Source organism: Glycine max, chromosome 2, assembly GCF_000004515.6.
Source record: "Glycine max cultivar Williams 82 chromosome 2, Glycine_max_v4.0, whole genome shotgun sequence".
Classification (NCBI taxonomy): domain Eukaryota; kingdom Viridiplantae; phylum Streptophyta; class Magnoliopsida; order Fabales; family Fabaceae; genus Glycine; species Glycine max.
The window spans coordinates 1,181,955-1,202,113 of record NC_016089.4 but is presented as its reverse complement, the minus strand read 5'-3'; the positions used below and the strand labels follow the sequence as shown (position 1 = coordinate 1,202,113).

The window sequence follows — 20,159 nt, the reverse complement described above, 5'->3', positions numbered from 1 at the left end:
AGAAGCTTGAATTCAAAGTCAAGCATTCGTTTTATTAGAATTTATATGTTGGGTAACATTGTGCTGGCTGATCTACTATATTCATGCTCTTGCAACCTGCTAAACATAAGAAATGTTTCACAAAGTATTAAAAAAAATGGTGTAGCTTATTAATATTATATGCCTATATTGGCATATCGTAATACTTTTGTTGGCAGACAGAAATAAAAACGAACAAAGTTTTTCTATCAGCTATAAATCTACAATACACTTTGAACCTGTGATGTGACTATATACTGATAAGATTTTTTTTCCCACTTAAATTCCCTTTTTATATTGCATTGCAGTATTATAATAGATGGATGCAATCTTGAACAGAGGAAGTCCTTCATTCCAGCTGAATAATACAAATCAAAGCGTGGAATTTGTGACTCCATATTTTCGGAACATGGGAACTTGAATTAAATGCTTTACTCTGTTCTGTTGGCTTCTTATATTACCTATATGTCAACATCAAGGCCATTTTCATTATCAAAGCCTTTCTTTTTATTTTATTATTTCGACTGAGCTTTTTTTGGCGCACACATGCCAGCTTCTGTCATCAATTTGGATCATTATTGGTTTAGATGTCACATGATTGCCTTAATAGTAGTTCTCCATCTCTAAAATCTAAATGATGGGAGGCTCACCATTCTGGTTATTCATTCCCCATTTGGGAAAGCTAGTAGTATTAAATAATTCATATATGTATTTTCCCTAATATCTTGCTCTATCCATCTCATTTTTTTTTATGATTTAAGAATTTAGCTGAGTATTTCCGCTCCCCCACCCCCTCCCAATAATATGCTTTTCTGCTTTCTTGCATTCCAATCGTAGCAAGGGGCCAACATTTTTGTTGAATTTGTCATCAAAAGCAGTACAAATTATACTTTGCTAACATTTCAGTACTTGGGTACAATGATAATTAATAAGAGTGTCGCGTTAAAATCTGTCTAGAAATAAGTAAAAAAGCAATACGATTGGTTATGGTTCTCTTGCATTCCATTCGTAACAAGAGACTTCATATTTCTATTGAATTCATTACAAAAGCAAAAGAAAAAAAAATATGCTCTACTAATATTTAGTTAGGTCTTTGGAAATGACTAACAATGGAAGCTGGCCTGTGGGTGTAAGCTCTGCACATCATGGTGAAAAAGCTCATTCTTATTACCAACCTTACAATTACATTTTAAAAAAAAATACTAATGTCTTGTATTGATAAAAGTACAAGCAAAAAGAATGGCAAAGAAAGTAGAAATGAATGGGAGAGAGAACAATACATTTTCCTAATCTCTTCTCCAAAAATCGCAACCAACCCTATTACTTTATTGGCTGTGATTGATGAATCAAATCTAGCACGTCCTGTCTTGGAGGTTATGACATATAAACAATTTACGGTTTGAATCAATGGTTCCTTAGAACCAAAGCACCATGTAGGAAGTTTAGAGGTAAAACTTAAAATGTCCCTGACAATAAGCACACTATTAATCTGTCTATTATACACTTACGTAGAGATTGAGGTTATTTAGCAGGTACTATATATGTATATTTTGCTGAAAAAGGCGATTGGTGGTGTGTGAGTAATGGAATGTAACGTTCGAAAAATTTAGGACTTGATAATTCCAAGTGTTTCTGCCTGAAGTGACACGGAGTGTTTAACATCACCAATGTGAAGACTGTGCAAACCCATTGGAATTCTCCTAGTCCCAGACCGGTCAACCACGCTCAAGAGCTTACAAACATGAATTTTGACTCTCACCCGTTGTTGGGCCTTGGCGGGAATATGGACTTTCTCAAAAGCCACTAATTGCTTGTGTGGAGCCCAATGGCCATTACCCGCAGGTGGGGCTGAGAACACCAACAACGTGTGAATGCCATCTTTGGAGCCAACATTTTTAACGTCCACGTGAAGGTTAATGGAAAGCTTGCCACATCGTGCATGTGTCACTTTAATTGCCTTGTTCGCGATGTTGGAGCTGTTGCCGTGGCGGTGCCCATCCACGGGAATTGAGACCAATTTGGGTGCACTAGTTAATGTATGAACAAAGTGCGTGTAAGACAATCCGTAACCAAATGGATACACCACTGGGCCATTGTAAAATCGGTAGGTTCTTCCAGGGTACCCTTTGCTTCGGCTTGCTCTCATTGCCATATTTGTCATTGGCAAGTTTTTAATGTACCCTTGTGGGTACCATGTCATAGGCAACTTGCCTCCTGGAATTAAAACATAACATGATGTTGTGATGTAAGTATGTATTTAAAAATATAACTTGTTTTGGACCTACAATGGGGCTATTTTAAAAGAGTGAAAAGAAGAGTATTACTTCTGGCATATTCCCCATCCAAAAATTACATTTTGGATTGGATTTTCTGAAATGCAATGGAGGGCCAGAAGCAATTTTTTGAGGTGTAGGAAGTTTTAGTCGAAAAGAAGACAAACCGGGGTTAGATGTTCCAAACAAGATATCTGCTATAGCGGCACCACCAGCTTGACCGGGATAACCGGCCCACAAGATTCCTTGGATTCGAGGATCATTCTTCGCAAATGTTATATCCACAGGCCCACCAGACATAATGACCAAAATTGTTGGGCCCTTGGAGGCAGCTGCTACTTTGGACACAAGGTCTTGCTGATGTCCAGGAAGAAGCAGGCTAGCCCTGTCCACAGTTTCAGCCTCAATGGACTGATCTAGGCCCATCACTAGCACAGTTGCATCTGCTTGTTGGGCTGCATTTATGGCTCTCCCGAATTGCTTGTCATCAGTACAAGCCACATTTGCACAACCATGCTCATAAATTGTCTTGGTGTATGTCCCTATTCCTTGTAAGGGACTAGTGTATCCACAAGCAATACCTAAAAAAGCAGGTGAAGGACATAGTGAGCTTAGGTGCAGTTTTCAATATTTTAAGGGAATAAAAAAGGAGGCCTACCAGCATAGTTGCCAATCATTGTGAAAGTGACATTAGAATTGGGCCCAATAACAGCTACAGTGCGGCCACGCCTAGTGGAGAGAGGCAAAGAAGGACCTTTGTTTTTAAGAAGCACAATCCCTTGTCTTGCGGCTTCAAGGGCAAGCTCTTGGTGACTTTGGGTGCACACATCTCTTGGACCAAGGTTGTTATATGGATGACTTGATGGCTCACCATCATACATCCCTAACCTCATTTGGACTGTTAATGTGTTCAATAAAGCCCCATTCACATCAGCTTCGCTTATGAGGCCTTTCTTCACAGCATTCTGCGTATGTTGTCCCAGAAAAGGCCCACAATCCAAATCCAAACCTGTAACATGACCAAAATGTCAAGCCCTTATTATTTTTTCCTAATAATAATAATGATATGTTAATTGTATTTAGTAACTAGCCAGCTTTAATGGCATCGGCAGCAGCTTCTTCTGGGGTAGATGTGTAATGTTGGCTATTGTAAAACACCCCAACAGAGTCACAGTCTGATACAATGTACCTGAATCACAGGAAAGCAAATAGTTTGGGATAATTCTTTGGCACAAAGTGAGGACCACCTAATTATTACTCATTAGCCTTTGGCATAGTTTGTGAGCTTACCCATTAAGACCCCATTGGCCACGAACTGTTCTCTTTAGGAGGATGGGGTCCGCACAGGTGGGAACCCCGTTAACCTGATTGTAAGAACACATCACACTCGCCACTTTGCCTTCCTTCACGCACATTCTGAATGGCACATTGAACGTGTCCTCAATGTCCTGCTTGCTAACCTGCCCATAAACCTCCAAGTAAGGTGCTACCAAAAATAATATTTACTATATTGTGCGCCCTTTTTGTCATCCTTGTTTGGACAAGGGATGCTGAAAGTGGTAAAGAAAACTACAAAATGCATCAACGTGATCCATCCTAAAGAATATTGTGCAAAATACAATTCAATTTAAACTAGCATTTGCAATTTTTAATAGAAGCTATCATTGAGTTGTTACACTTTTTACCCTCGCGTGTTTGTTAGATTTTCAAGGTTACATACCGAACCTTAAAGTTCTGACATGCCATGTCCAAGTTGATTTAGCTAGAATTGAATTCAAACAAAACCAAATTAAACATAAATGACCCACATCCTACAAATCATTTTGGATTAGCAAAAGTGCAAAAAGTGGACAAATTGGCCAACACAACAGTACTACCAAACTAGGGAAACGACCTGAGCAGTGCGTAATATGAACATGAGTGGTGCACCACACCTTAAGAAGAAGATTCCCCATAAGGCCATAACCCATTATCCCAATCCAAAATTCCAAAATACCATTAAATAAGGCTCACCTGTGCATTAAAGTGAAAGCGATCCACACCGTTCCAATTATCAAGGTCATAAGCCGTAAAGTGTTTGCAAGAGGCAGCGACCTTTAACCGGTTACCGTCAGTTCCCTGAAGCCCCCTCACGTAACTGGCTGCATATTTACCGGCTAGTATTGGGTCCTCACCGGGAGTCTCCTGTCCGCGGCCCCACCGTGGGTCCCTAAAGATGTTCACGTTTGGGCTCCAGTATGTCAGCCCAGCCGTTCCACCATTGTACATTGCTCTTGCTTCGTCCGAGGCAACCTTCACATTAATTATTGGCCATTGTTAATTAGACATCTATTTTCCTTCCTTTATTAAGGTTCAATATTTAACTTTTAATATATTGAAAGTTGAAACTGTATCCAACATGTGCTTAAAGGGAGATGATAAATGTTTTTTTTATTACTTAAGAAATAAACATTCTTAATGAAAGATGCGACTGTGAAAGAAAAGTCTCACAGACTCAACTTTTTTTCAGTTTTGTTGACTAAAGTAGCGAGAAGGAAAATATGCGTGAAATGTACATTACTTTTATCTTTTTCTTTTATTTCCGCCTAAATTAAATGAGTATTTTGTCAATTTCTTTCCCTTTAGTTTTCTTTTCCTTTTCACATCAATCAAAGACAACATGCATCTTAACAAAATTGTTAATTACACAAATTATATGATAAAATAATATTTTTATCAAAAAATAGAATATAATTAACGCTTTAGTAAATATTAATAAATAAAAGTATTTTTAAAAATAATTGATATTTTTTAGGTTTTCTAAACTACCAAGCATTTAAAAACAAATTAACACTCTTAAATGAATAGTTTAAAAAATGAATATGAGGGTATATGTGCCACTGATTGCTAAATGTTTTTGTTTTATTATTATTATTATTATTATTATTTCGGTTGTGAGTGAATATTTGCACGCAAACAAAAGAAAAAGCTCACCCGCCCGATTGCTTCCCACAGAGAAGCATTGAAAGAAGCAGCGGTGGTGATGACTTGAGGGAAGCTAGTGGCGGCAGGGAACTGGCCACCGAACTTGGTTCCGGGGCCCACATTTGAGACCCCATGTAGTGCCTCCGACCACCACTCATACCCTTTGATACCAAGCCGTGGCACTGCCGCGGCATTGTTCACTAGCAAGTTAACTTTTTCTTGCAGTGTCAACCTTCCAATGAGGTCCTTCACCCTTGCCCCTGTTGCCAACGAAGCCTTGCAAAATGGTAAGTTTTTTGTGGCGGTGTTCTTAGGGTCACAAGCAAAAGGGTCACGTGCCTCGCCACCCCAAAGTACGAGTAGGAGTAGGAGGAAGATAGTGGTTAAGGGTGAAAAGATGGAACCCATTTGGGAAAGAAAAAAAAGAATGTAATGTAGTAGCCGTAGGCTTTGGTGGTTTGAGAAGTTATGGGACTGATGGAACAATATATATATATAGGTGAAGGGACATCATGACATATCCAATGCCATGTTGTTGTAGATAGAGAGCTGGCCTTGATTCATTGGATTTTCCATTATTATTATTATTATTATTATTTTTTACTTTCTACTTCTTGGCAAATAAAGCAACTTGGCTGGTGAGATTTCAACACAAGTTGGTGACTAACAAAAGTTCTCTAAGCCAATTTATCAACTTAAAAACTCAGAGAATTCACCTGCCGCATGCCGGTTTTGAAACCAAAGTATACTATTAGTCTATTACTTATTTGTCACGAAAGTGAATTTGGCAAATTTAAAACTATGCAAACTGCAAAGTATGTTTCTAATATTTGTTTTATAGCATTTAGTATTTATCCCTAGTCATTCTTCACTGACTCAAAAATAATATTATTCTTGTAAAAATAAGCTCAATTTTCATATAAAATTGAAAATAATATATATAGTTTTTTCACTGAGGATTGGCAATCGCTGGTGTCTTTAGTCGTATCGGTCCAACATTTGGATGGGCATTGATGATCCTATTCCTCGAGTATGGTTGATCCTACTCGTTAGACATTAATAATTACGACAAATGTGTAAATGTTAGATAGAGTGCCATGAGATTGACTTTCTTTATTTTTTGGTGAAAACATTTTCAATTGTTTATCTGGCAAGCATAACTTATCTTGGCCAGTAACATGATTAGGTTGTCCAAAATTTCTTCTTATATCTGGTTTGAAAGCTAGAGAAGCTTTGGCCAGAATAAAGAAACAGCATCCATCACCGAAATGAGTAATACTTATGGGCAACTCACGAGTCATTACAATCGGTAGGTGTAATTAATTAACGGATTTCACCCTGTGCCAAATATGACAATTATTGAGAAAATATTTTTGACTTTGTTGCATAGTACTATTCCATCAAATGTAGCAATTTTCATATAAAGTGGATGAATTGGGTTGGAATTTATTAATTTTGTTATATGATTTGCAATTTTACTATAATCAATTATTGCCCTGATTGGTAATTTGCTACCAATGTCAAATCAGTGCTAAGCTATTTAATCGTTCATGTATGAGTTGCTGCATGGTTTGTTTTTACTCTTAGTTGAGCTGTTAACTTACAAAATGAACCGAACCTGAACCTGAACTAGCTTGAGTGTATCACAAACATTATTGAAAGGGAGAAATTGATTGAAAAATCAGAGACATCAAAACAAAGTGGAGTCCGGTCCAACGGAAATTACATATGAAGAAAGTAGAGGTTAAATTTCAATAAAATATTGGTCCCTCTCCAATTTTAATTAGATATTTATATAAGTGTTTGTTGGTTTAGAGTAGCTTCGCTTACAAGTGAGGTTCGGATCTAGGACAGAGTTTCTGGCTCAGATCATAACTCAATACAAACCCAGAGCCAGCCACTGTGGTGGATATCTCATATAAAATTGCATTATTACCGAAAGATCTCATATATGAAGAAAAAATAAATAAAAAGAGGGAAACAATTACTTTGCATATCCTTTTCCCCCTCAATTATATTATATGAATAAATAGACCTAGATAAGAAAGGAGAAACAGATGAGGACAATACCAATAAGAATTTTAGGTGGCGAACAAGAAGCTTAGATGTATTACACGCTATGAATTGAAAACATATTTTAATCATTTATATCATAACTTCTTTCACTTTTTGTGTGGTGAGGTTTTTTCAAATTTAAGAAACCAGAGAATTAAAATGATTTATATTTGGATATGGGTAATTGGAGTAGCAGTATGTATTAGTAGTGTGCACGTGGTTGAGCACAGGACAAAGTACCCACTTGAGTTTGCGATCTGATTGTATCGGAAGAACATTGGAAAGCTTTGTTAGATATTACTCTTGTGAAGGTGCCCATAATGTGTTGCAGAAGTTTTGTCTGCTTTCTTTCGCCATTTCGCACTTTTTCTTCGTTCTTATCTTTGCTCCAATTCATTCATCTAATGTTTAATATTAAATATGACCTATTCTTGTTTTGGCTTATTGAAACTAAGGGCAGAGGCAGAATGGCGTAAATAAGAAACACAAATAATGAAGCTTTTCCTAGATGGTATTTTAGGCATAAAATGCCTTTACCTGTGTTAAATTTCAGAGTTAAGATTCGTAATAAAGTATTAGGATGTCTAGAATTAGAGTCTTATTTAAGTGATCTTCTTATATTAACTTCCTTGGACTTTCTAACCAGGCTCATTGCACAGACCCAGAGTTCAAAAGGAAAACATAAAAAAAAAAAAAAACAAATAAAACGGAACAAAAACACACACACAAGCATCACAGGGAATTGAAGGCCACAAAGGTTGTCGGGCGCCGACCCTGAATAGCTTTTCGGTGTTCTTACATTCTTAAAATTTTGCAAAAAATTGTTGATTAACTACTAACAGACAAATTGTTGATGATATTTACCCAATTACATCTATTCAACTCATTTTTATGCGCGAACACAGAACGTGATATTATGAGATAGGAAAATTTAACTCATTTGATTGTAGAAGGTTAACAATTTATGCTAAAAATGAAATAATTAAAAAGTTTTTATGTCAATAATAATTTTTTTCCTAGTGAATCTCCATACGCAATACGGAAAATCATACTATATTACTTTTCTTTTTATATATGTTGAACAGAATAACATTATTTATCATGCGCCTTCCTTCTAGTACCATAATTATTATCAATTGATCATGTTCCCAAAGATTGAATACTACTGTAGTAGATTTCAGATAGCATGATGGATACTGTACGGTGCCAATAAAAGCTTTTATTGACATTATTGTTTATATTATTCCTGCTCACTTGCGGAACTAACCAATAAGTGGCTGGCCATTAAGAACCCCATCATGAAGTACACAACAATGGTAGGATTTTTATAATAAGGACCTTTGAACAAGTTTGTGTCAGAAAGTTGCCATATACTGCGTCATGCATTGGTCTCTGCACAGTGCACTATAGCATATTCCTGCCATTAACCATCTTGCAAACGCCGTGCTGAGTTGGTAACACTGTTCCCTCCACGAGTATTGTAGGATCACATCTGGCAGGGCCGGGGATAATAAATAGTTACAGATATTGAAGAAATGAAGTTGGTGGATTTGTTAGTATAAACTTAGGTGTGCGTATGTGATGGAGCCAGAATCTACCGTCCCCATGTAATTTAATTAGCGTTGAATATGTAAGGCATTCATCACTTTTACTATGCAACCAGATGTTATGTGGTAGATTCCGTGACTCTAGGATATAGATGTAGGAGAGTTCAAGAGTACTCATCTATTCTAATGCATATCTAGGTAAAATTTTTCAGAAACATTTAAAAAAAACATTAAAATTTATATAAGTAAATGACTTGTTGGATTATAATGATTTATGGGTGTAACTTTATTTTCTATAAGAATTCTCAAAATCATATAGTTTAAGAGACTTTATTAAGGTATTTTTTAATTTTTTTTTTCTTAACCTTCTTTTTCATGAATCCTGATTAATCTAAAATTCGATCGAGAGATAAATAAAATTTAATTAATAATTATTTTTATCAGATTGAATTCGGATATTACCAGACCAATTCAACTTTAATTCCAGTACATTGACTATTTATGTTTAATCAATTGGTTGGACATTTTTTGATTTACATGATAAACTTAAATTCACAACTTTATTTTGATATCATTTGTTTGATCAAATACTTATCCTTAAATTAAAATTTATAGTTAATGATAATATTGCATTTTTTTAAGATTCTTAAAGTCACATCTAATGCAAAAACTACATCCATTATATTTGTCATTTTTTTTGGAAGGCGATTACATGCACATGTAATCTTTAAGGGGTCATGTTGGTTATTGTACCCTTCATACGTCTTTGAGGTGAGATCCGCATATTTTAACACATTCGCCACCACAAACATTTGAGATTAAGAGGTTGTGTATCCTTTGATCATCTTTGAGCTGAGGTCTGCAAATATTTTAGTCTTTTCATACCATAATGCTTGCGGTTGAGGGATAGTTTACCCATACTAGACCTATAAGACAAGAAAGATTACACACATTTTGGATAGACAACCTCAAACCTTAAGAAACCTATTCTGAAACTGTTATTATAAATATATAAGATAATATGCTTAATATAAATCTCATGTTATATATAATAAATTTTTCATTATATATTATATATAATTTTTTCATATTTTTTTAAATGGCGTGAATAAGTGCATTGTCTTTTTTTTTCCTTTCTCCTACTTTGAGACACTGCTAATTTGGCATCTTCCAAAGAATTATATATATATATATATATATATATATATATATTTCTAACAGAAAAAATAAAGGAAAGAAAGAAGTTATAAGCCGTCGTTCTAGTGTTTATTTAAGACTTCACCTCTTTCGGCATTATTTATTTCGTCTTTTGGGATGAGCATTATATACTTCTTGTTCTGTGTTCATCGGTTAGATGAAAAAGTGAGGTTGCCAGCCCATACTGAAAGACGCCTGAACCTTATTACCCGTAATGGTCATCAACATATGCTCTATGCTCCATAACCTTTTTGCAACTGAAATCATGATCACTTTTCCTGAACCAAAAAAAAGGAAGCAATAGACAATCATTTTTATGTTTATATTTACGTAACTGTTGCTTGAGATTTAAGAAAAATGGTGAGCCCGTGACAATAGCAGAATTCTAATTGCTAAAAGATATAATTTTGTAGGACTATACGTTTTAATTTTTGTAGTGTGTGTGTAAAACAAACTTAAAAGCTAACTGAACGATTATTAGTTGAATGTTAAAATAAGTACAAGAATTTCTAAATTTTAAAAATAAGTAAGTTTATTTTTATAAGTTAATTTTTTATTTATCGAGTTTCATTAGTTGAAGTAACTTTTAAAAATAAGTTAGAAAGTATTCAAATAAGTTCATGCCTCAAATAAATTAATCAAAGTAGTTTATAAACTACTAAAATAACTTGTTAAATATACTCTAAATTTAATTTTAATGCACAATTAACTAATAAAAAGCATGTTATATATGACTTTTCAATATGATTCCTCCATTTTATTGGACTTATTTCACAAATCCTTCCTCCAAAAATAAATGAGGAATTTCAAACTTTTGCAAAATAAATAAATAAACCTAGAAGAATCAACCTTTCCTATTAGTCTTCAACATTTCAATCTTTTCCTTGGCATGGATGTTTTCCTAGCAATACAAGTTTGGGAAACAAAACCCAAATTATTTGCTAGGTCTACAGTGTCATGTATATGTGAAGTGGTGGCCAAAGTGTTAAATTATGCTTTAAAAAGTTAGCAATTGATATCTAGACACAAATAAATATCTTGCAAAAAATTTAGAAGGTATTTTCAATTTCGTTTGGCAAAATGAAACATAGTCTTCACACAAAGAAAAGTCTTCCTAATTCTTCTTTGGTAACATTCTGAAACATATTCTATTAAAATGAAGATATTTGTTTAAGTGTTAATCTAGATGGAAACTGATAAAGAGTAAATGATGCCTGAACTATTCATCAAATATTGTACTTATTCTTGTAACTAACTCTTATAAAGGATTTACAAAATCTAATCCAAAAATATTCAAGTGAGATAAATATAATTTATGTCCTGGGTACTCTTGTAGGGGTCTTTATTCACAAGCCTCAACAATTATCCTTACCTTTTAATTTACCATTAATTGTTATTATGAGTACTATGTAACTACATTTCTTAGGCGATCAACTTCAAAGGGGGTTACATGGATGGTGTAACATTACCTATGTGATACCGATTAGCAACCAATTGACACTAGGTTTGTGAAAGAAGTCTTGAATTAGTCAGGGAATGACTGATAAAGTTCTTTAGTCATAAGTGTGTAAGCACAAAAAGGCTTAGAATTTTTGAGTTGATCGATAGAGTAACAATCAAATTAAATTATGGATATCATTCATCAATTATTTGTGATAGTTCGTAATCTATATGGTAACGTTTTATTTTCTATCCAAGAAGGCCCTCACCATGTTAAAGGACATCGTTTAGATAGAATACAAAGAGATTTTTAGAGAGTACTTCTTTCTTAGTTTCTCTTTATTAAAATTTCCTTATATTCATTCATATTCTCTTATTCACTCACCCGCCTCTCTAATTTCCTATTATTTTCTGCATTTATCTTCTCTCTCATCACTAGTCTCCTTCACTGTTCTTTTGTAAGTTTTTTTTGCTCGGTTTGAGTCAGTGGGTCTGGTTGATTAATGGGTAAAGGGCTGGGTATACCCAGGACCAGGAACACCCCCAATGTAGTCAGTTTTTTTGCGGCATTAGTAACTTACTTAAAGTACTAAATGTACATTTTGATTATTAAAGAATAATTCATGAGCTGGTACTTTTCATAGTAAGACTAAAATTAATGCTGCTATTTTTTACTTCGTATGCATCGTTTTTTTTATATTTTATTTTAAGAATGTTCCATTATCTAATAGTGATGATCTTTATAATGTCTAATTGATAATTGACAGTGAAAAGAAAATGAGCCTCCTTTTTACTTATAACATACTCACAGATTTTGTTTATTTAATTGATGTTATAATTTTAGAAAAAACTTGGGTTTTATTTTCCCAAAGGACCATTTGTAACGAGTTGTAACAAACGTTAGTATTAGTGAGTCTTATGCACATATAAAATCCAGCCTCGGAAGTTTCTTCTTATCTTTTTTCTTGGATTCTTTTTTACAGTGTTAGTAGTAAAGATATTAATGTTAAGTTCAAAAAAATTCTTATGTTGTCACTGTTAGATTCTAGTGCAGCATTTAACGTTATGAGCGTTTGTCACTATCAAAGTCTATTGTGTTGGTTCCTTTTTATGATGTAATTGTTGGTTTATGATGTTTTTATTAGATTGTTATGAGGGTTTGCATTATATTGCTTTGAATGATACTGATAGTTTGCTTAATTAGGTATGCCAAACGGATTGTACAACTGTATGATTTTCATAATTAGCTGTGGACTTGTGGCTGTTTTCCTGTTTATATAATCCCGGGAAACGCAGAAGTGTAGGAATTGAGATCATAAGAGGTTTTTTTTTTCTTCCTTTCCTTCTTTGTAATATCAAATTTAAGTAAAAAATAAATTATATGAACACTTTGCATGTACATAGTTAAATATTATCTCTAGTGTTTCTTATAGGAACATTTTGAAAAGTTTGCTTCTGTTTCTTCTCTTTAAATTATAGATTTTTTTTATTTTTTTTATTGAAATTCTCTTGATTAATAATTTTTATGATCAATGGACAATAAATATTATAAATTAATTTCTTGAACTTTCTCTTTCTCGCTCTCACGAGAATAGGGAAATATCACAGGCCAAAACTTAAGTGAAAATACATCAATTAATTAATTAGGTGAAAAAAAATGAAACTCTAGTGTTTTTAAGAGAAACTTTTTTTTAAAATATAAATTATTGACAAAAGTTACAAAAATTAACTTAATTATTTAAAAGTTATTTGATTTGAGGAATTTTTTTTGTCAATATATAAATTATATAAAAATTAAAAATATATAAATTACACATAATCAATGAAAAAATTATATAAATTATAAATTTAGCATCACTAATTTAATTATTTAAAATTTACTATTTGATTTGAGGAAATATTTTTTTTTTGTCAATTTTCTTTGTTGTTTTCTATTTTTATGTTTTCATTGATTTCTGTACAAAGTTAATTTTGAAAAAAGGAAATCATTTTTATAACTGAAAATGAAAATAAAAAATAAAAACAAAAAAAAAAATACTAAGCGACCTTATTTTTTGTGAAATGGATAAATACCGTGTACAAGACTAGAGGTGCATGTACTGCATATATAGTACCATATAGTAATGTTCTAATCCGAAAGCTTTCAACTTTGCTAAATTCAATCTAAAAAGGAATAAATCCATGAAAGAAATACTCCAAAAGAAAATTTTATTGCGCATAATGATCTATCTATTTAATAAATAAAAGAAATCCTATCTATCTAACTTGAATAATATGTTTCTCATGCAAAATATTTGTGACCTCCCAAATAAAACGGAAGAAAGGACTTCCCAGTTTCATTTGGGTAGCTTCACTGTTCTGTCTCAGAAGTTTAAATACATACAATAAACTCTCATTTTACGTTCTTACATTTAACACCCACATAAAGCCACAAACATTTTCATTAATTGACAACTATACTTAAAAAAACAAAAATACATCCAGTTGGTTTAAAATGTTTTTGGTATCACTTTCAAATTAAAAGCAGAGTTTTATTTCGATAATCCATTCTGACACTCACTGCAAATTTTCATTAGATCATCGGAATAAAACTCCAACTGAAAAAACAACAGTACCAAAAACAGATAACAAACAAACTGCATATATATAAAAGTTTGGTGTATGTATGACTAAAAGGTCTTGAGGAACAACCAGTGAGTGAGTTTTCTGTCAATATTATTCTCCTTAATGGTGTCCAGAGTAGGCTTCCACCCTTTCCCTGAAACCTGCCTATTCAAATATTCAGGCCTCCCTTCCAAGATTTCCGGGAAAAACAACTGGCAGCTCTCTTGTTCTTGTTTTGTTATTTCCTTTCTCTGAGGTTCGACAATTGTAGTAGTGTTCTGGCACAGACGCGTGAGCCAGGGAACAAACTTGGAGTGGTGCAGAGCAGAATTAAGGATCAAGAGAATGCGCCGAGTGTCTTCCCCGCTTAATCCAACGGGCTTCCCTCGCTTAATGGGAAGCATCAGATACACCTTGTTTGTCTCTAACTTGTTATCTGCTGGCAATGGTGTTGCCCTTTTCTGCTTCACTGCTGAATGCAACTCAACCACAACTTGCTCTGGGTGCTCCAGCATCAACTCTGCCACTGTCAAAGGTTGCTCTATTTCCTGCACCGAACCATCCCACATTACTATTTTGCCCCTCACTTCTGAGACTTGGTTTCCCATTTCTCAGGAATTTTTAACTAAAGGGGTTTGGGTTAGGACTGCATTATATCGGGGTTTGAGGTTGGTTAAACCGCTCCATCTTTTGACGCACGTAAGGGTGTTCTCGTTTAGATGAGTCTTTAGCCTTTTGTGTCGGTTACAATGTCACTTCCAACTTTGACTTTGGGTATAGGATGTCTGCCACATTTATTTTATTTTTCCTTAAACGAACCAATACCACACAGTTATGATATCTTGTCATCTTTATTTCTAGCCGGAGATGGCGATTTGGATTAAGATAAAAGGTAAAACAGATATGATTTGTTTCAATAAATTTGTTGCCAAACATTTAGAATGCTGTTGAAATTAATTAAAAAGTAAGGTTGATCTTTGTTTAAATTCAATTTTTGTTCCCTCCTTAATTTCTTATATACGATTTCGTAATTTAGCCTTAATCTCTACATAAGTTAAAATTAGTTTATCGGGAAATTTAGCTTCTCCAATTTTATTTTTTTAAACTTATACATAGTAATAATTTGTGTTATTTTTTTATAAGTAATTGCAGAATTTTTTTTCCAAATTAGATTGTTGTTGCAGAATTCGTTTACCTAATAGGGAATTGAAGGAACCGTTCAACTATACTCTGTCTTTAACTAACTGGATTAGGTTATTATGGATGGTATGTGAATATGTGATGATGCAGTACAATTTTCATGAGCACTCCAAATTCTCTCTCTCTCTGTTTTGTGTTTTCTTCTATTGCTAGTGACGTCCTACTGGATTAAAATGAAGTTTTTGTTGCTTTCGGGTCGTATAATTGTAACCTTGTAACCTTTTTCTGTCGAGGGGTAGTAGCCAACAGAAAATGTACATGCATTAACAGCATCAATTAATGAATTAAATAAGTAGCCTATGTTGTACGCTATCATTATCATTAATTTGATGAGCCATCAACGACGTGAATTATGACGAATTGGTTTGGTCGTGAGCTTGACCTCCTGTGGAAGGAACCACGGGTTGTGTGGCATCATTCAAGGCGAACTTTTCTGGAAACTTAGCATCCCAAATTGTAATAATAGAAACTAGTTAGATGATAAGATGATAAAGAATTAGCATCCCAAATTCTAATAATTGACACTAGTTTGATGGCAAAGAATTAAGATTAGAGTAATTTTTGGATCTCATTGGTAAAAAAAGCATAAGATTTACAATTTATTTTTCTCTCGTGAAATTATAAAATTAATCCTCAGAAAAAAAAAAATAGAGTATCAGTTTTAAGGGTAACTCTTCTTTCCATAAATATTATTTTATTCTAATAGTTAGGAATTAAGCATTTATTATATATTTAAAGGATCAAGCTATTAATCACTTATGTTACATCTTATACATGTTTATTGAAATTTTATGTACTAATTAATGTAAAAAAGTAAAAAAAAAAAAAATTGGAAAAGTTACACCATAAATCAATAGAAAAAGTTATACTACTAGCGTAATAAGTATAACTTTTTATGGTAATTAATATAAAAGTTGCCTAAAAAAAGAAAAAAGTTAACAAATGGATTGAAGAGTGTGCCTAATAGGAGCCGAGTTTTAATTTCAACCGTTTACACTGATTGTTCCAAACAAATGACGTCATAAAAATTCTTTTGATGCTATTAAGTATTACCAACATAAAATTAAAATAATATGAAATATAAAAAAATATTAAGCAATAATTTCATGATTGTTTGTTTAAACAGTTAATCTAATCAATTCAACTGAATTTTATAAAGGCCAGAGTGATTTGCCAATTGTCAATTTAACTTTTAAAAACAAACTGTATCTAATTAATTGTTCAATTCATAGTAATCAGATTGGTTACATCCCTATAATATTGGTTTTAATTCCTAAAAAAATATAACATTTTTAGTTTTTATATTTGTCTAGAAATATGTGTTTTTATTTCCCTGACAAAAGATTACAATCATATTACTTTTGATAAACGTAAGAATTAAAAATTATTAAATTTATAGGGATTAAAATCAATATTTTAACCAACCGAAATTATTTTTTACCCTTATTCAAAATTTCTCTCTCCTCTTATCGTGAAGTTCAACTTTGTGTTTAGCACATCTAAAAAAAACTGTTTACAAAAAAACTAACTTAATCTATTTTTTTTTATTATACCTTATTTTCTTTTTGTTTCATCGAATATCTGTTTCAATAGAAATCATAAAATTTACAAAAATACTTTACCGTTAATTAAAAAGTTATTTTCTCACATTCATGAACGATTGATCGAAATAGTCTAATTTAATTAGTTAAATAAAAATATATATGAATTATTGTAAACTTCCAATACTATCTTCAATTTCTAAGTATTAAACAAAATTGCTCAGTGAATGTAGGTTGGGGCTTCCCAAGTTCAGTACCGATCAAGGAAACTAATTTTAGAGCTGGCCCAAAAGCAGAGGCCGTAAAAAACAACTGCTTTAGAGCTGGCCCAAGTTCAGTACCGATCAAGGAAACTCTAATGATATTTTTTATAAAAAAAAATATTATTTAATAAATAATATTGATTTACTAAAATTTATTAAATATTGTTTTATTATGAAATGCCTTTCTTTTATTTCAACTTTCTCTTCCCACAAAAATGAATTACATAGTTAATAGTACTATTATTTTCTTTATACTTATGTAGTCTTTTCTTTGTCTTATTTATCAAGTAAACATTGCTTCAGTGAAGTTTTTTTAAAGCTAAAACTAATAAAAATTTATTTAAAGACCAACTATGTCTTGAAAGAATATCAAATAGATTGACTATGTTATAAACCACTAGAGTTGGCCTAGTGATGAGAGTTAGATCGAGTAAAAAAAGGGTAATTATGAATTGAAAAAGAAATCTTAAATGAAATAGATTATTAATGATTTAATAAATAATTTTACATCTAAAATATTTTGAAAGATAAATTTTAAAAAAATGAATATCATTTTGATAATTTTAAAAAGTATCTAAAAGTTTGATTTAGACCCAAAACAATGTTGGGCCAGCCCTATCTAGTTCGTATAAGTTTTCTTTTCCCACAAAATTATTGCTTAGCTTGTCCAAAATATCAAAAGCCACTCCTCCATGTCTCTTCTTCAATTAGGATTTAGGAATACCTAATCTTTGCAATATTTGGAGGGACATTAATTTGGTACTTGTCATATCACTAATTAATGCGAAGACTTACTAGGCATTAAGCGAGACATGCAATAGTAGCTCTTACCTTCCAGTTTGTGTTTGTTACATTTGAGCAAGGTTTGAAATGGTTAATTGATTAAAGGGTTAGTCCTGTTAACTCAGAAGATTTGTAGTCATCTTTGTGCAAGTGGTAGTACTATAAGTTTGGGGTGGTTTGTATCAATTCATGATTTCCAACCTTTGGAACATTACCTCTGTATCATGATTTAACAACAAAGAAATGCAGCATATATACACAAATTGTAGGCAACAAGAGGGTGCATGCATGTGTAGTGGTTAAAGGTATGCCCCGGAAGCTGCTTCCTGAGAATCCAATCCAACCACTAAGAAGGTATGTAGTGAGAAAAGGAAACCAAATTGATCTCTTATGGCTGCTTCACGATTACAACAGGACACTTTGCATGTTTGGCACAGTGATCACTGACACTTCCAAGGAGGGCCCTGCAAGTTAGAACGAAGAAGGCAATTTAGTCATATATAGTACTGTATATAGTAGGTGCCTCCAAGAAAAATCAATGGTTACCTCTTAATGAATCCATAGCCATGAGTTCCCATGACCAAGGTGTCAGCCTCTAGTTTCTTCACAGCACTACATATTACATTCTTGGCATGTCCTACACCAATCACTCTCTCCACATTGATCTGCAAAATCCCAATTAATTTCAAAGAATGAATATATATATATATATATACACACACACATACATATAAAGTAGCGTTACAATATTACATTAGTAGCGTTCAAGTCTCTGCAAACAGCTTCAGCTCTTTCCATGACGGAATTAGCCAAGTGCATACTGTACTTTTCCATGGCATCAACAACATCAGAGGAAAAGTGATACCCTGTTGTAAAATACGGTAAATTAAGCAATTTTAAAGAAATGGTATATATATGTGACACAAAGGATACGCCAACCTATATACATATATACAAGAATTGTTCAATAAAATTAAAAATACCAACACCACTCCCAGGTTACACTATATTAACGTAGCAATATAAATAAAGTGTAACCCATGAAATTCAAAATAAAATTATATCCCTTCCCATACACATCACCTAATATTATTAGTCCCTGGTAAAATAAGTAATTACTATTATATAAGTTAGTGCAAAAGGCTGAAATAATAATTAAGAAAGTGAAAATAACAAACCTGCGGCATCCAAGGAGTAGAAAGCAGAAGGTGGCCTGACATAAAGCAAAAGAAGCTTGTTGGTTTGGGAGATGAGATTGGTGATGCAGCAGGAGAGTGCATACATGCTCTCTTGGCTCTCATCCACAGCCACCATGATCTTTCTCTCTTTCTTTTCCATCTCTGCAAACTGAAAACTTCTTTGTGATTACGGGAGCTTGCAAGTCGGGTTGGAATATTATCACTCTTCATGCGCGCTTTTCTTAGGATAGGATACTACCTGTGGATCTCCTCAATCATCATCATTAAAACAAACAAACAAAACAACCTGTGGATTCTTTCTTTGTCCTAGTCTTTAAATTATTACTTGTCAAGTCTGCGTGATAACCATTTGCTGGCAAAAGTTAAGTAGTTAGTGGGAAAAAAAAAAATAGATAAACAACTAAAATAGTATACACGTAAGAGATAATACGATGTAATAAAATAAATAAATAAAAATATAATATTATCACTTATTTCAGCAGGATCAATTATTCAAATTTGTTCGTATACTATTTATTTGATACCTAATGCAAACATTGTTGATATATTTTTTTTTTATTTAAAAATTGTATTCATTGATTACTTAAATTTATATAAATTTTATTCAATATTTAAAAATATATTAATTGCTACTAGTAGAATTTTTCTTTAAACTGTTAAATAGTATATTTTTTTGTTGTCAAATTTATTGAAATATATATTTTCTTTAGTATATTAATGATCGAGTACTGATTTAATTCGCTTGGACTGAACAAAGATATTCCTTTATGAAATTCATGGCCAATTTCACATTTAATTTTTCTTTTAAAAAGACTCTTTTATTATACGTACTTCTTCTCAAAATGGACTAAATTTAATAAATAATTAAATGAAATAATTTTTTTACTAGATTAATGTCAATTATACAAATATAATTAAAATAATTGGAAAGATTTCGTAAATATTTTTTGTTTTACAATTTTCATCTGCACTATTTAATCTACAATAATCTATCAATGTATATTTTTAAATTGTAAAAGTAATCGTAAAAGGAGGGACATATCAACGTGGTAAACAAAATATCAATGCAATACTT

The 20,159-nt window shown here is 32.7% G+C and overlaps 3 protein-coding genes across 3 annotated transcripts; all 3 read right to left on the bottom strand.

The window, feature by feature from the left end:
- Positions 1 to 1,072: 1,072 nt before the first annotated feature.
- Positions 1,073 to 5,712, bottom strand: LOC100798630 (probable beta-D-xylosidase 2). Its single transcript, XM_003519702.5, has 7 exons — positions 5,265 to 5,712; positions 4,305 to 4,583; positions 3,582 to 3,751; positions 3,383 to 3,480; positions 2,950 to 3,300; positions 2,459 to 2,872; positions 1,073 to 2,232 (listed from the first exon to the last, which is right to left on the bottom strand). The coding sequence occupies exons 1-7, from the start codon at positions 5,661 to 5,663 to the stop codon at positions 1,625 to 1,627; spliced, it is 2,319 nt and encodes a 772-aa protein (XP_003519750.1). The 5' UTR covers positions 5,664 to 5,712; the 3' UTR covers positions 1,073 to 1,624.
- Positions 5,713 to 13,682: 7,970 nt separating this feature from the next.
- LOC100798099 (uncharacterized) lies at positions 13,683 to 14,800 on the bottom strand. Its single transcript, XM_003519701.5, has one exon. The coding sequence runs from the start codon at positions 14,704 to 14,706 to the stop codon at positions 14,164 to 14,166; it is 543 nt and encodes a 180-aa protein (XP_003519749.1). The 5' UTR covers positions 14,707 to 14,800; the 3' UTR covers positions 13,683 to 14,163.
- Positions 14,801 to 18,039: 3,239 nt separating this feature from the next.
- On the bottom strand, positions 18,040 to 19,416 carry LOC100789643 (universal stress protein PHOS32). The gene is made up of 4 exons (XM_003518783.5): positions 19,064 to 19,416; positions 18,639 to 18,751; positions 18,432 to 18,550; positions 18,040 to 18,349 (listed from the first exon to the last, which is right to left on the bottom strand). Exons 1-4 carry the CDS (start codon positions 19,221 to 19,223, stop codon positions 18,274 to 18,276), a joined length of 468 nt encoding a protein of 155 aa, XP_003518831.1. The 5' UTR covers positions 19,224 to 19,416; the 3' UTR covers positions 18,040 to 18,273.
- Between the last annotated feature and the right edge of the window lie 743 nt (positions 19,417 to 20,159).